The sequence below is a fragment of the Podarcis melisellensis genome (genome assembly GCF_964234715.1).
Source record: "Podarcis melisellensis genome assembly, chromosome: 5".
NCBI classification, from domain to species: domain Eukaryota; kingdom Metazoa; phylum Chordata; class Lepidosauria; order Squamata; family Lacertidae; genus Podarcis; species Podarcis melisellensis.
In genome coordinates this window covers 69,004,547-69,017,699 of record NC_138537.1, presented here as the reverse complement: position 1 = coordinate 69,017,699, position 13,153 = coordinate 69,004,547, and the positions used below count along the sequence as shown (strand labels likewise).

At 43.6% G+C, this 13,153-nt stretch overlaps 1 protein-coding gene across 1 annotated transcript in view; it reads right to left on the bottom strand.

Moving 5' to 3' along the window:
• Window positions 1-10,224, bottom strand: part of SGPL1 (sphingosine-1-phosphate lyase 1) — a 41,432-nt gene extending 31,208 nt beyond the window's left edge. The window contains exon 1 of the mRNA XM_081913154.1: window positions 9,883-10,224. Within this exon, the coding sequence (XP_081769280.1) occupies window positions 9,883-9,885 (3 nt within the window). The 5' untranslated portion in view covers window positions 9,886-10,224. The remainder of the gene's footprint in view (window positions 1-9,882) is intronic.
• Window positions 10,225-13,153: the final 2,929 nt, after the last annotated feature.

The window sequence follows — 13,153 nt, the reverse complement described above, 5'->3', positions numbered from 1 at the left end:
TGCCACCTGACCAAACTCATAAATTAATTCTAAAGCTCTTTTAGTACTAGATTCTGGCTCCTGTAGTGTTAAAACCAAATCATCTGCAAAGGCCTTCAACTTGTATTGTTTACCTCCGACCTGTATTCCTTGTACCTCCCGATCCTTCCTAATCAAGTTCAGCAGTACCTCCAGGACCGAAATAAATAGCAGGGGTGATAGGGGGCACCCCTGTCGTGTTCCTTTTTCAATTCTGAACTCTTCTGTCACCACATTATTCACTATCAATTTAGCTTTTTGCTCTGAATAGATTGCTTCTATACCATTTTGAAACGCCCCTCCCACTCCCATCCCTTCCAAATTTCTCTTCATAAATTTCCAAGATATATTGTCAAAGGCCTTCTCTGCATCTATAAAGATTAATACAGCTCTTGTGTTCATATTTGTCTGCACTAGCTCCAAAACATCTATAATGTTCCTAGTGTTGTCAGACAAATGTCTACCAGGGAGAAAGCCTGCTTGGTCTTTATGAATTACTTCATTCAGAACTTTTTTAAATCTACTTGCCAAAATGTCAGCAAAAATTTTGTAATCCACATTCAGGAGTGAAATAGGACGATAATTCTTGAGTTGAGTCTTTTCAGATTCCAATTTTGGTATCAAAGTGATGAATGCTTCTTTCCACGATTCCGGAGCCCCCTTCCCCTCCATAATTTGGTTACACACCTCCACTAATGGTTGAATCAAATAATCTTTTAAAACCTTATAATATTTGGAGGTGAGTCCATCTGGGCCTGGGGATTTCCCCAATTGCATGTTCTGAATGGCACTTTCTATTTCCTGCTGTGTTATTCTGTAATTCAGGGTTGTTTGTTTATCTTGGGATAATTTTTTCAATCCATTACTTTTTAAAAATTGAATAATCTCCTCCTCCGCCTGTGGACCTTGAGTAAACAGTTTTTTGAAATATCTCTGGAAACACTTTCTAATTTCTTCTGGTTTCTGAATACTTTCTCCATCAACCTCCAAGTTGGTAATAGAATTCAATTTGTGTCTCTTTTTCAACTGCCATGCTAATAGTTTTCCACATTTGTTTGCTGATTCAAAAGATCTTTGTTTCATTTGTTTAATTTTCCATTCTACTTCTTGATTTATCAATTTGGCGTATTGTGCTTGATGGAACTTAATTTCTCTTAACACTTCTTTTGACTTTGGGTTAAGTCTAAGCCTTTTTTCACCCTCTCGTATCTTCTCTAAGATCTTATCTCTTTTCCCATTCCAGAGTTTTTTCTTAATAGAATTTTGTTGAATCAGAAACCCCCTCATTACAGCTTTGCTTGCGTCCCAGATTGTTCTCTTGTCCACCGGGGTATTCATATTGATTTCAAAATAATCCTTCAACGTTTTTTGGGCCTTCTTTACAATCTCCTGATCTCTAAACAAAGTGTCATTCATTCTCCATCTGAAGGATCCAGCTGGCACAAGTCTCAGATCCATTTTCAATGCGTTATGGTCGGAGCAAGTTTTAGGGCAGATCTCTATTTTTTTTGTCTTAGGGGCCAGCCCTCTAGTTATCCAAATTTGGTCAATTCTTGTCCATGATAGGTGAGCCTCAGAAAAGAAAGTCCCTTCTTTACCTAGTGGGTTTTTGGTCCTCCAAATGTCAATCAAGTCCATATTGTCTGTCAGTTCAAAAAAAGATTTAGGTAGTCTGCCATCTTTAGTCAGATTTTGGTTTTGTGACTTGTCCATATGTGTAGAGACGACTCCATTCATATCTCCCATCAAAATGATGTTGGTGTAGTCTATATGATCCAACATTATCTCATGCAGCTTTTTATAAAATTCCGATTTCCCCTCATTTGGTGCATATACTCCTGCTATCAGAAATTTTTCTCCTTGTGTTTGGATTTCAATCGCCAAAATTCTTCCTTGTTCATCTTTAAATATCAACTTTGGTGCTAGGTTCTCTTTTGCATAAATCACTACTCCTCTTTTCTTAACTTTGTCTGAGGAAACAAATTCTTGGCCTAATCTTTTGTTAATTAAAACTCTCCTATGGAGCCTAGTCACATGTGTTTCTTGTAGGCATATGATGTCCAATTGTTCTTTTCTCAATATGTGAAAAATCTTTTTCCTTTTCTCAGGGGAATTTGCACCATGAATGTTCCAACTAAATAGCTGCAGAGACATCTTGAATCAAATTGTTAGCCAATAGGAGTGTCTTTCTTGCCGTCCAGATCTGGAGGTATTGCACCAGGCGGAGGTGGTGGCCAGGCACCTGCTACTCCTTTCCGAAGGTCCTCCCCGTAGTCGTTCAAAAATTTTTCTTGGTCTTCTGCTGATCTAATTCTCACTTTTTTCCCTTTGATGCTGAAAGATAGTCCTTGAGGGAATTCCCACCTATAAGGGATTGTGTTGTTTCTCAGTAGGCTTGCGAGGTCTTTATATACAATTCTTAAATCCAACAGCTGTTTCGGTATATCTCTGAAGATTTCTGCAGTCCTTCCCTGAATCACCAATGTATTTTTAAAATGAAGGCCGAGTATATTATCTTTTTCTTGCTTAGATCTCAAAATGACCAAGCAATCTCTTGGTTTGTCCTTCTTTGCTACTCTTCCCAGCCTGAAGGCGGTGACAATTTTAAAGTCCTTGTCTTCTGCAATACCCCAGAACTTTGATATTTCTGCCGTCAAGTAGCTGATCAAATCTTCTTTCTCAAGTTCTGGTATATTCCTGATCCTAAGGTTGCTTTCCCGATTTTTCAGTTCTGCCATGGACAGGTAGGCTTGCTGTTCATTAAGCTGTCTGCTCAGTGGTCTTACTTCTCCTCTTACTTCCTCTATCCTCTTTTTGTTTTGGTCTGCCTTTAAATTTGCTTCTTCAGCTAATTTACGATTTTCTGCTGTTGTTGATTGCAGATTTCCGATGGCCTCTAAATTTTTAGAAACTTGGTCAGTCAGTTTGTTAATTGTGGCTGTCACCTGATCAAACTTAGAGGCCTGCTCATCTGCCTTTTTATTTAACGCTGCCAGCTGTTCCAAAATTTCCTTAGATACAGGATCTAGTCCTCCTGCAGCCATGTCCCGAAAAGCTGGCTGTTTAGTTTCTCCTTCTTGCAGACCTGTAACTATTGGAACTGATGATCTGCAAGGCTGCACCGGCAAAGTTGTTTGTACTAGCTCAGATTGTTTTGCTTTTTTGGCAGCTCTTGTTTTTGCGGCACCACTCATTCCACAGCTGTCCATATGGCAAGGTCAAATTGTAAATCCCATGGGAAAGACAAACCGAAAGGAAAACATCCAGGCAGAAGCTTTACAAAAACAACCTGCAGTTCCCAGAGACTAAATATTCCACAATCCAGTAGGGGGAGCTCCCCGAGAGTTAAGGGAAAAAAAAGTGAAAAGTTTCCACCATTAAATTCCCCACTTTAAAAGTTCCAAGAAATTCCAAAAGTTAAAAAAAAGAACCAAAAACCAAGGGGTAGAACCTTCAAAAGTTCGTTTTAACTAGCAGAGAGTAAGTGTTCTTTACAGTGGTGCATGCAACAGTTCCTTATTTGTAACCACAAAAGTAGCCCCAATGTATCTTTAAAGTTTTATATACAGTTACCGCAGTCTGATGATTTTGTATCCAGACAGCCCGAGAGCTGGGTTTTGAAACTTTGTAATCCACACAAAAGGGAAAGGAAGAGGTTGCTGTCTATATCCTCTTGTAAGAAAAAAGTTCTCCACTTTTCTTAACTTTTCATGCACTTTAATCCGAATTTGCAAGGTATACTCCAACTTCTTAAAAGTCCCTCTCAGCGCTTCAGATTTATAGCTCTTTGCTTGGTGTTTAAACAGAGCCGGAAGACGGACTTCCTTTTTAACGTCTCCCGCTTTCAGCCAAATTTCAGAAATTTAGAGTCCCAAATCTCAAAGATCTTACTCACGAGTAAGTTGATTCCAATCGAATGTTCAAGGAAGAAAGGTCAGCGCTCATCAGCAGCAGCCGCGCGGCTTCACTCCCGCGGAAAGAGCGATGAACTCACAGCACCGCTACCCCCTCCACGTTCCGGAGCCCCTTACGGGGTCCCTTCTTCGTTTCCGAGGTCGCTCTTGGTGCCCGCCGAGTCCCACGACCACAGGCTCACTCTACCTGTGGTTTTTCTTAACGGGTCTCCGCTTTGCCGTAGCGGACGACCCTTTTCCGCGGAGCCCCTCTTCACAGCGCGAAGAGGACCGCCATTGCTGTTTCGCGCCGCCTCCGGAAGGTACAGGAGCTACCCACGCTGGAAGAGTGGCATACGCAGCTGATGGACTATATGGAACTGGCCGAAATGACTGGCAGAATCCGAGACCTGGGAGAAGAGGCAGTGGAAGAGGACTGGAAAAAATTTAAGGACTATTTACAAAAACATTATAAGTTATATGAATGTTGAGAATTTGTTAAGTTTTTAGACAACAAGCTTCAGATTCCAAATTTTGATATTGCTGGAATTTAAGTTCTGATTGTGAAATGACTAAAGTCTAGGGTAAAGTTTCTATATTGAGGACTGTTGGAATTGTGAACTAATAATATTTTCCCTAAACCTAATATACAATTGAGGAAAGTACAAAAACACAGGAAACAAGGTATTAATTTGCTGTAACTTTATTTTATTGAAAAAGATGCAGGGGATGGAAGATGTGGGGAAGTCCAGTAGATCATGAAAAATTGTTTTGCAAAGTACGATTTTTTTTTGCTTATAACCTTTTTTCTTTTCTTTCTGTAAAACTGCCTTTGTTGAATAACTGACGATGTATTTGACCTTGGAAAAAAGCAAATAAAAACATTATTATAAAAAAAAAAACAAAACAAAGAAAGCTGACCTGTCAGGGAGAAGATTTAAGTTAGAACTCTTCAGCCTGACATGCTAGCATTCTTTGTGCAGGGAAATATATATTCGGCTCTGTGAGCCTCAACTTGAAGACTAAAGTAACACAGTCCATAAACAGGTTTGCTTTCTTAGTGACAACGAGATCACTGTAGATAAAATTCAAGGCATGCCTGCTTTCTTGCTCAATTCCTATATACCCTAAGGAACCTTACTGCATTTTTGACCTACAGTATGAAAAATCAGCCCAGACTGGATAAAAGAATGTTGCAAACGTATAATTTGTTTTGTTTTTCAATGATATGATATATAGCCAAGCTGAAGACCCGCAATTCTGTGTACATTGTGTGGTGCTCCTTGATCTAAACTGCAAGCTCATATATTCCTGACTAGATGAAGAAGCTATGTAAATTAACAACAAACCGCAGTGGGAAAGCTTTGAGACAGTCTGAAATAAAGACAAACCACATGAAAGATCCATGTATGTAGGCATCAGCGAACACTACAAATGAAAAGAACTGTAAATGAGGCTAATAAGAGAGATCTCAGAAATGTATGTCTAGAATAGGGTGGGGCGGGGGGGGGAGAAAGAAGGAGACATGCTTGGAAACAGCTGAGTCCTACTGATTTACAAAGCCTATTTGTGTGTTTTATCTCCCTTAGATGTTAAAGATCACTACTGAGTACTGAAAATATAGTCATTCTGGATCTCATCCCACATGCAGCCAACACAGATGCATGTCTGGATTCCCACCACAACACCCATCCATGTCCCAATAAATTGGCTGGGTGTGTATTTTGATACAGGCATGTTCTGCTTATCCACTAGTTGTTGCATATCCTTCACTTTGTGGGACTTCAGCTATATCCATGACTAGATGCTTAAAGTGACTTCTTTATCTATTGTTAAGAAAAATCAGAATAATGAAAAACAACTGTGGCTTGTCCAAGATGTCTCAGTGTTCACTCTTTTTGAGGTTTACCCTGAACCTGAAAAGGAGGGCATTTTGATTTATGGAAGATAAGTAATGCGTGTTTTCCAGGGGGAAATGGAGTAATCTGCATAGGGTAACATGCACAGGAGAGCAGAGGGTTTTTTGAGTCCATGGGTCCCTTGATCAACTACAGTGGTACCTCTGGATGCGAACAGGATCCGTTCTGGAGCCCCGTTCACAACCTGAGCAGAACTCAACCCGCGTCTACGTGTGCTGTGATTCGCCGCTTCTGTGCATACGCGTGACGACATTTTGAGCGACTGCGCATGCGCGAACGGCGAAACCCAGAAGTAACCCTTTCCGGTACTTCCGGGTCGCCGTGGAACGCAACCTGAAAAGATTTAACCTGAAGTGTCTTTAACCCAAGGTACTGTCTTTAACCAAAGAACTGTACATTCTTTCTGCAGTACCCCTGTGGGGCTCAGGAGCCCAGTTATGTCACCCCTTGCCTGCAGAGTTTTTTCAAACACGTTCCCTTGTGGAGTGCTTCTTCAGCCTCCTCTCCCTGAGAGTCCTCCAGGCAGCCACTGCTGCCCCCCCTGTCCCAAAGAGAGGTGCCTCCTCACACTGCCCCACAGGGGCCTGGGACTTTGTCCATTCCCAACAGCAAGGCCTGGCAAGCAGGCGGCTGAACCCCTTGCCTGCTTGCTTGCTTACTCTAAGGCTGCCTCAGCTTCTGGCAACCAGAACCCCATGGCCAAGAGGCACCATTCATCTGGGAAGCTTGTAGCCAGGGCTGCTGCAACAAACAGCTCTGCAAGCCTTTGGGAGACACAAGAAGGCATCAGGAGGGAGGGAAGGAAAGAGGGATAGAGGCCAGTGTTGCCCGCAGCACCCCTGGCCATCATTCAAGGCACCCCAGTTGAACTGGCTGAACACCACTGCTCTAGAGAGTAATCTAATTTCTCATGTTTCTTCTACTTGCCTTTATTAAGCAAAGCTAAAAGCACTGAAATGGCCAAGCTTACCTAATATCATAATTTCAATTAGTATCCATTAATTGTCACAAATTTATAAAAGGGGGGGTCAAATTTTTCACCTCACATCACTGGAGCAAATTCATGCACAGTCTTAAACTTTTAGGCACTATTAAAAACAGATGGTGAGTCTCATTGAGCATGGATTGTATCAGGGTGGATTTGATTTAAATCACTAGTCAGTAAGATCTGATTTAAATCACTAGTCAGTAAGACTTGATTTAAATCATTTTTTTTTACAGAAAGACTAATTCTTGCTGGTATAATCTTAATATTTACAACCAGATGAAGGTTTCATTTTTGGAATAATAAATATTCAGAGTAGCTTTTACAGTTATATAAAAAATTACTTATTTGGTTATACTATTAGAAATACATAGACAGATAATTATGAAATTATTGTGAGATTAAGTTAACTGTTTATATTTGGACAACTTTTCTGCTATACTTTATTGGAAGGAGAAAAATAATAATTTCCTTAATAACAATTTAAACAATGTATTTAACTAAAACAATAGCATTATAGCATATGTATCTATGTTTGTTAACTGATGCAGTTAAACAATTTAAAAAACAACAACTTAGGCTGAGTTTTAGTACACATGAAAAACTTAAAACAAATCCTTATTTCCTGATGAACAGCCTTTGGACTATAATGTAACTTAAACAGAAAACTATCTTTAGAAAGATTTTTCCTCCAAAAGCATTTTATTTTAAAAATCCGATTTAATTTTTTTAAAAAAAATCCTATTTCTTTGATTATTATTTTTTAATTACTGATTTTTATCCACCCTGGATTGTACACAACAGTTGGACAAGCAGAGAAGTGACAGCATGCAACTGCCACATTTGCAGTGTGGAATGATGTGATCACACCTCTGCTCAACCATCCTTCGCCACAACATGTCAGGCTGCATTTTAAAAAGAATGATTTCGACATAGGACAAGGCCTGGATCATTTTTACCACATGCCCAAACTCAGCCCATATTCGAGAACTGCTTCACATATGGTCCGTGTCCTGCACAGGTATCACCTCTGGACAAGAAAACCTGTGTACACGGTCACATGTACCAAATGCATGCAACCATTTCCCCCTGCATACATGCAGTGGGAAGCTACAACTGGCAACATAAAACACTCAGCAGGACTTAGGATCGATGTTGTGTTTGTTAGTTTGTTTATTTTTAAAAAAATCCATTTATTAAAAAGTTACAGTACAGTTTTGTCCACTGCCATAATATCACATAATGATCAATGTTAATTCTCTATATTCACCTATGGACAACCTTTGGGCCTACAGGTGAGATAAAAGATGTTGCCACGCCCACCCACCATGAGCTCTGCCCACTGCCAGCATGTGAACCCTGACCAATGGCCCCCTAGGCTCTTTTGGGGGGGGTTGCCTTAATCCTGATGGATGCAATCCTCTTTGGGCACTCAGTCATGTGAGGAAAGAGCAGTGTGTTGTGCACAGCAGAAATTTATGGGTACACTCCGCCGTGATTTTTCTGGGAGGGGACCAATTGATACGTCAAAAGCAGGAATCACCAAAAGTGCAGCTGCCGTGCTACAAGTTCACACAATAGACTTTGTTGTACAACTATGGAGAAAACAACCCCAAAAAGAATATGAAAAGCAGCCTTTTTATTTTCTACCAAATGCCAAGCTGGGCACAATAGTTGGTTTTCTGCCCATGCAAAAACACCAGTTTCAACCATCAAGCCCTTAGCCTTTTCAGGGTAATAATCTCCGCCTTTCAGCCAAGCTTTTAGAATGGAGCAGGGAAACCAGCGTGGGCTAACTCAAGATATTCCCCAGAAAGACTCTCTTGAAAAGGATACATTTAAAGTATTCTGTTTTTTAAAGGATTTTTAGGGCAGGCCACTTTTATCTGCCCGCCCCCCCTTCACTTCCTGTTTTGTAAACTCTCTACTGAGAAAGTAATCTGTTCCATTCCATTCTCCACTCACTAGCTTTTGTTTTATTACCAAACACACGCAGGGTGCCCATCTAACCATTTCCCCAGTCTGGGTACTTTCCTATTTACCATTAGGTAAGGGGGAAGCAGATGGAGTGGGGAGAGGGAGGGAGGGAGGGAAAGAGAGAGAAAGAGTGAGAGAGAGTTGTGGAGAGAAAACAGGAAAGACAAACAGGGAAGTTATCCAGAGATCTAAGAGAGCAAAGCACAAAAGCATTACGGGGAGCGAGTTCAGCAAGGAAAAGCTAACGCCAGGCTTTGAGATCAATCTGGAAACAGGGAGATGAATAAGACCCATGGAGAAGTCCAGTACTTTGTTTTATAAGGGGAGAGGGTGGGCGGCGGGAGGAGACCACGGATAGGGGAACCTGTGGCCTTCCACATGCGAGAGGACTACAAATCCCATCATCCATAAACACTGATGGCAAATGGTGCCCACCAAAGGACCACAGGTACCACCCAAGGGGTAGACCGTCCCTCAGACTGATCTGCAAAACATAGTGATGGGGGTGGGGAGGGTAGGTCCTGAGACTGGCTGAGCTTATGAACAGATAAGACTGAAAGACCCCCAAGCAGAAATTCCGTACTGGTTCCCATTAGATTGGGGGGGGGGGGTATCCGACGACGTCTCGCTCACTTGCCCCACCATCCCAACCTGACCTTGGAAAAGTTGGTTCCTGGCTTGGCATTAATTATATCCCCCTGCCTGCCTGCCTACCTAGCGCCGCCACCTCGGCGCACTGTTTACAGGAGACGGCCCAAGCGCCTAGTGGTTGGGCTCCTTCTCTCCCGACGCTCCCCTCGGCGCCCCGCCACACGGGTCGATCCCCGCGGGCTACGCGTGTGCACACGAGAGGGTGCCAAAGTGCCGTGTCTACTACTCCCGGGAGCGAGAGGGGCTCCGGAGAAGTTTCCCCTGGAGTGGGGGAGCGCGGGGAACGGGGAAAGCGGAGCGAAAGTTTGACGAAACTGGAGCAGGGGACCCGAGAAGTGATGGAGAGGAAGGAGCCGCGCGCGCGCCACCAGCACCTCCTCGTCCGGCGGGTCCCCCAAATAAGTGAAACAAAACCAGAGAGGACGACACAAACACTCACCATGATTCTCCACAGCCTCTCCGGGCAGCCTTTGCACGCGCGGGGTCAGCGAGGGACGCTGCTGTTGCTACTGCTGTTGTTTGTGTTGCTCGACTAAATCGGCCTGAGCGTGGGGCGGAGAGCTGGGCTTTGCAAAAAAAGGAGGAGGCGGAGAGCGGCCGCCTGCAGATCCACCCCAGCCTGCCTCTCTTTCTCTGCGCGTGACTGGACAGAGAGCGAGAGGGAGAAGGAGAGGGCGGGCAGGAGGGCAGGAGAGAGAGGAGTCGCCGCCGCCGCCGCCCTCTTTCGCTCCGGCGCGGCTGTGATTGCAAGAAGCGCCACCGCGCGCCTCTCCGGGTGCCGGCCCGGAAGCAGGCCTAGGCGCCCTCGCAGCCTCCGCCTCGAGTAGCTCGCTCGCTCGCCACAGGCCTTGGCAATCACAGCGCCCTCTGCCGCAGACCCGCTGGGTCCAAAGGCCGCGGAGCCGCACGCTCGCTTTGCCCCTCGCCCGGGCGAAAGCGAAGCGGGCAGGGAACGCAGCTGCAAGGGGAGCCTTTGGCGCGCGAGGGGAAGCGCTGGCTAGAGCAGGACGAAGACACATCTCACCGCGGCCTGCTAGAGCCAGGGTGGGGTGGGGGGTTAGAGTGGGTCGGAGAGAGACCCGGGTTCAAAGGCTCACTCTGCCACGAAAGCTCAGCCGTAGGCCGGTGGCTGCCTCTCTTCTCAGTCTCAACAAGACTTGTCTTGTTTTGAGGATAATTTGGAGAGTAAAGGGAACTATGCTCCCTTGAACTTCTTGGAGGAAAAGTGGGGTCTAAATACAATAAAAGGATAATAAACAAACATGACCTGACAGCAACAGCGCTTGCTCCCACTCGTGAGCATGTTTTCCGATACTGGAGGTTGTGCTTGGCATAACCTTATCCTCCATGATTTGTCAATTTTCTGCTTAGGAAAGTGGGGAGAGGTGATGACCCGAAATGCTAAAGACCACACTGAATGCACCTGACAAAGTGGCCTCTCTGACCCAGGAAGACATGCTCAAATAAACGTGAGAGGGTTTAAGGTGTTAGCAGGCACTTTGTTGGTTTGGCTGTTACAGGCTAACATGGCTACTACCATCATGAATGTTGTCTTAAGTACCACAGAGACTCCAAAATTACCACTACAGTACTATCCTTTTGCCCACTTCAGACTAACTACTGTATATAGTGTTTTTCAAATGCACCACCATTTCCCGCATTAAAAAAGGAAAAGAGAGGAAAAATCCACCATCACGCTAATGAAGTAAATACATTTCTGTTCTTCACTTCCAAACTCCCTGGAGTATGCCACTTATTCCTTGCTGTCGACTTCATCCTCTTGGCCTGTTACTAACTACCACCCCGTGCAACTCCCCAGAAACTGTCCTACCAATGATTATGATCCATTGCAATCCACCTTCCACCCACTGCACCCCACAGAAACTGCCCTATTACCAATCACCTCACTTCCAACTCCTTTTTGTTTTGTAAGGAGTCTCTGCTCCAGAGATACTTTGACTGTCCCCTGCTGGTTCTTTTCCTACCTCTTTAATTGCTCAGTGATTACTGTCACCACAAGGTGAAACGTTTTGTAGTTTCATCCTTTCCATTAGGAACTCTTAGGATCTCTTCTTAATCCTCTTCTTTCTCTTCTCACTACACCTGGGGGACAACATCAGAGTTTGTGGCTTTCCATACCACCTAGAGCTTTCCACCAAATCTTAGATCTCCATTTGTGTCTGACATTTTGTGTTCAGGTGTTTCATTGACACCTGAAATCCAGCTTGTCTCTGACCAAACTTCTCTTTCCTCCTAAGTTTTTCTCTGTTTTCATCAAAGACATCACAAATCACCCTGTTGATCAAGCACAAAGCTTTGGATTCATGTCTGAGATTTCTTTTTCTCCCTATATTCAGTGACGCAAGGGAAAAACTCAATTTCTTGACACCAGCTGTATGCACAAATATTCTCTTGAACTGGAGGTTCTATACAATATTTGTTACTCAGGGGTCAGCAAACCTTCAGTAGGGGGCTGTCCCTCAGACCTTGTGGGGGGCCGGACTATATTTTGGGGAAAAAAATTGAATTCCTATGCCCCACAAATAACCCAGAGATGCATTTTAAATAAAATGACACATTCTACTCATGTAAAAACACTGATTCTCGGACCATCCACGGGCCAGATTTAGAAGGCAATTAGGCCGACTCCGGCTCCCTGGCCTTAATTTGCCTACCCATGTGTTACATGCTTACTCTTTGGTTGTTCAGAGGGTCCTCTATTACAAAGAATACATGCTGCAAAATCTTATGAGAAATGTTTTAATGCCATTGACGTTGCAGGAACTATGTTGCCTTTTCCCACTATTCCTATGCAAGAGTGCCTATGGTTTAAGGTTTTCAGTCATTCAGTGTAAATAAGTTTTGCATGTGCAAAACTCCTTTTCTGTTGTAGGAAGCTAACTTGAAAGGAGCCCTACAGAGTTAAGATTGTTTGTCAGTAATGCTACAGGTACCATAGGGCTAAGTGTAACCATATCTTCCCATTGCTTAGATGAAACAATTCAGAAGCAAGACATAAAACTAGAATTTCTAGTCCTGTGATGTTTATTTGGTTAACTGATCAGAAGATCAGCCTAAAAATTCTTCAGGATCTACAAAGCTGCACCTGATAAACAAGTATTTTAAATTATTATTATTACAATGAGTAATAAACCTGCTGATGACATGCACTGCCTTCAAAGAGATGTTCCCTGTGTGTGAGAGAGAAATGAATTATTCTAAGCTGATACCTGTTGTAGCACATGAGTACATCATCTAAAAGTTACCTTTTTAAAAAATGCATAAAAGGTAAAGGGGACCCCTGACCATTAGGTCCAGTTGTGACCGACTCTGGGGTTGCGGCGCTCATCTCACTTTATTGGCCAAGGGAGCCGGCGAACCAGAGCAGCACACAGAACCGCCGTTTACCTTCCTGCTGGAGCGGTACCTATTTATCTACTTGCACTTTGACGTGCTTTTGAACTGCTAGGTTGGCAGGAGCAGGGACTGAGCAACGGGAGCTCACCACGTCGCAGGGATTCGAACCGCCGACCTTCTGATCGACATTTAGAGGGAGAGGAAAGGAGATGCCGCTAGAGGATGGCTGCCAAATCCATTGCCCTGCAGTGATTCTGTCAGCGAGATGTGAAATGTTATGAGCAGCTATTTCTTTTACTACCAGAGCTGCTATAAAGTTGTGCCATTTCTGTGGACATGCTGAGGGAATTAAG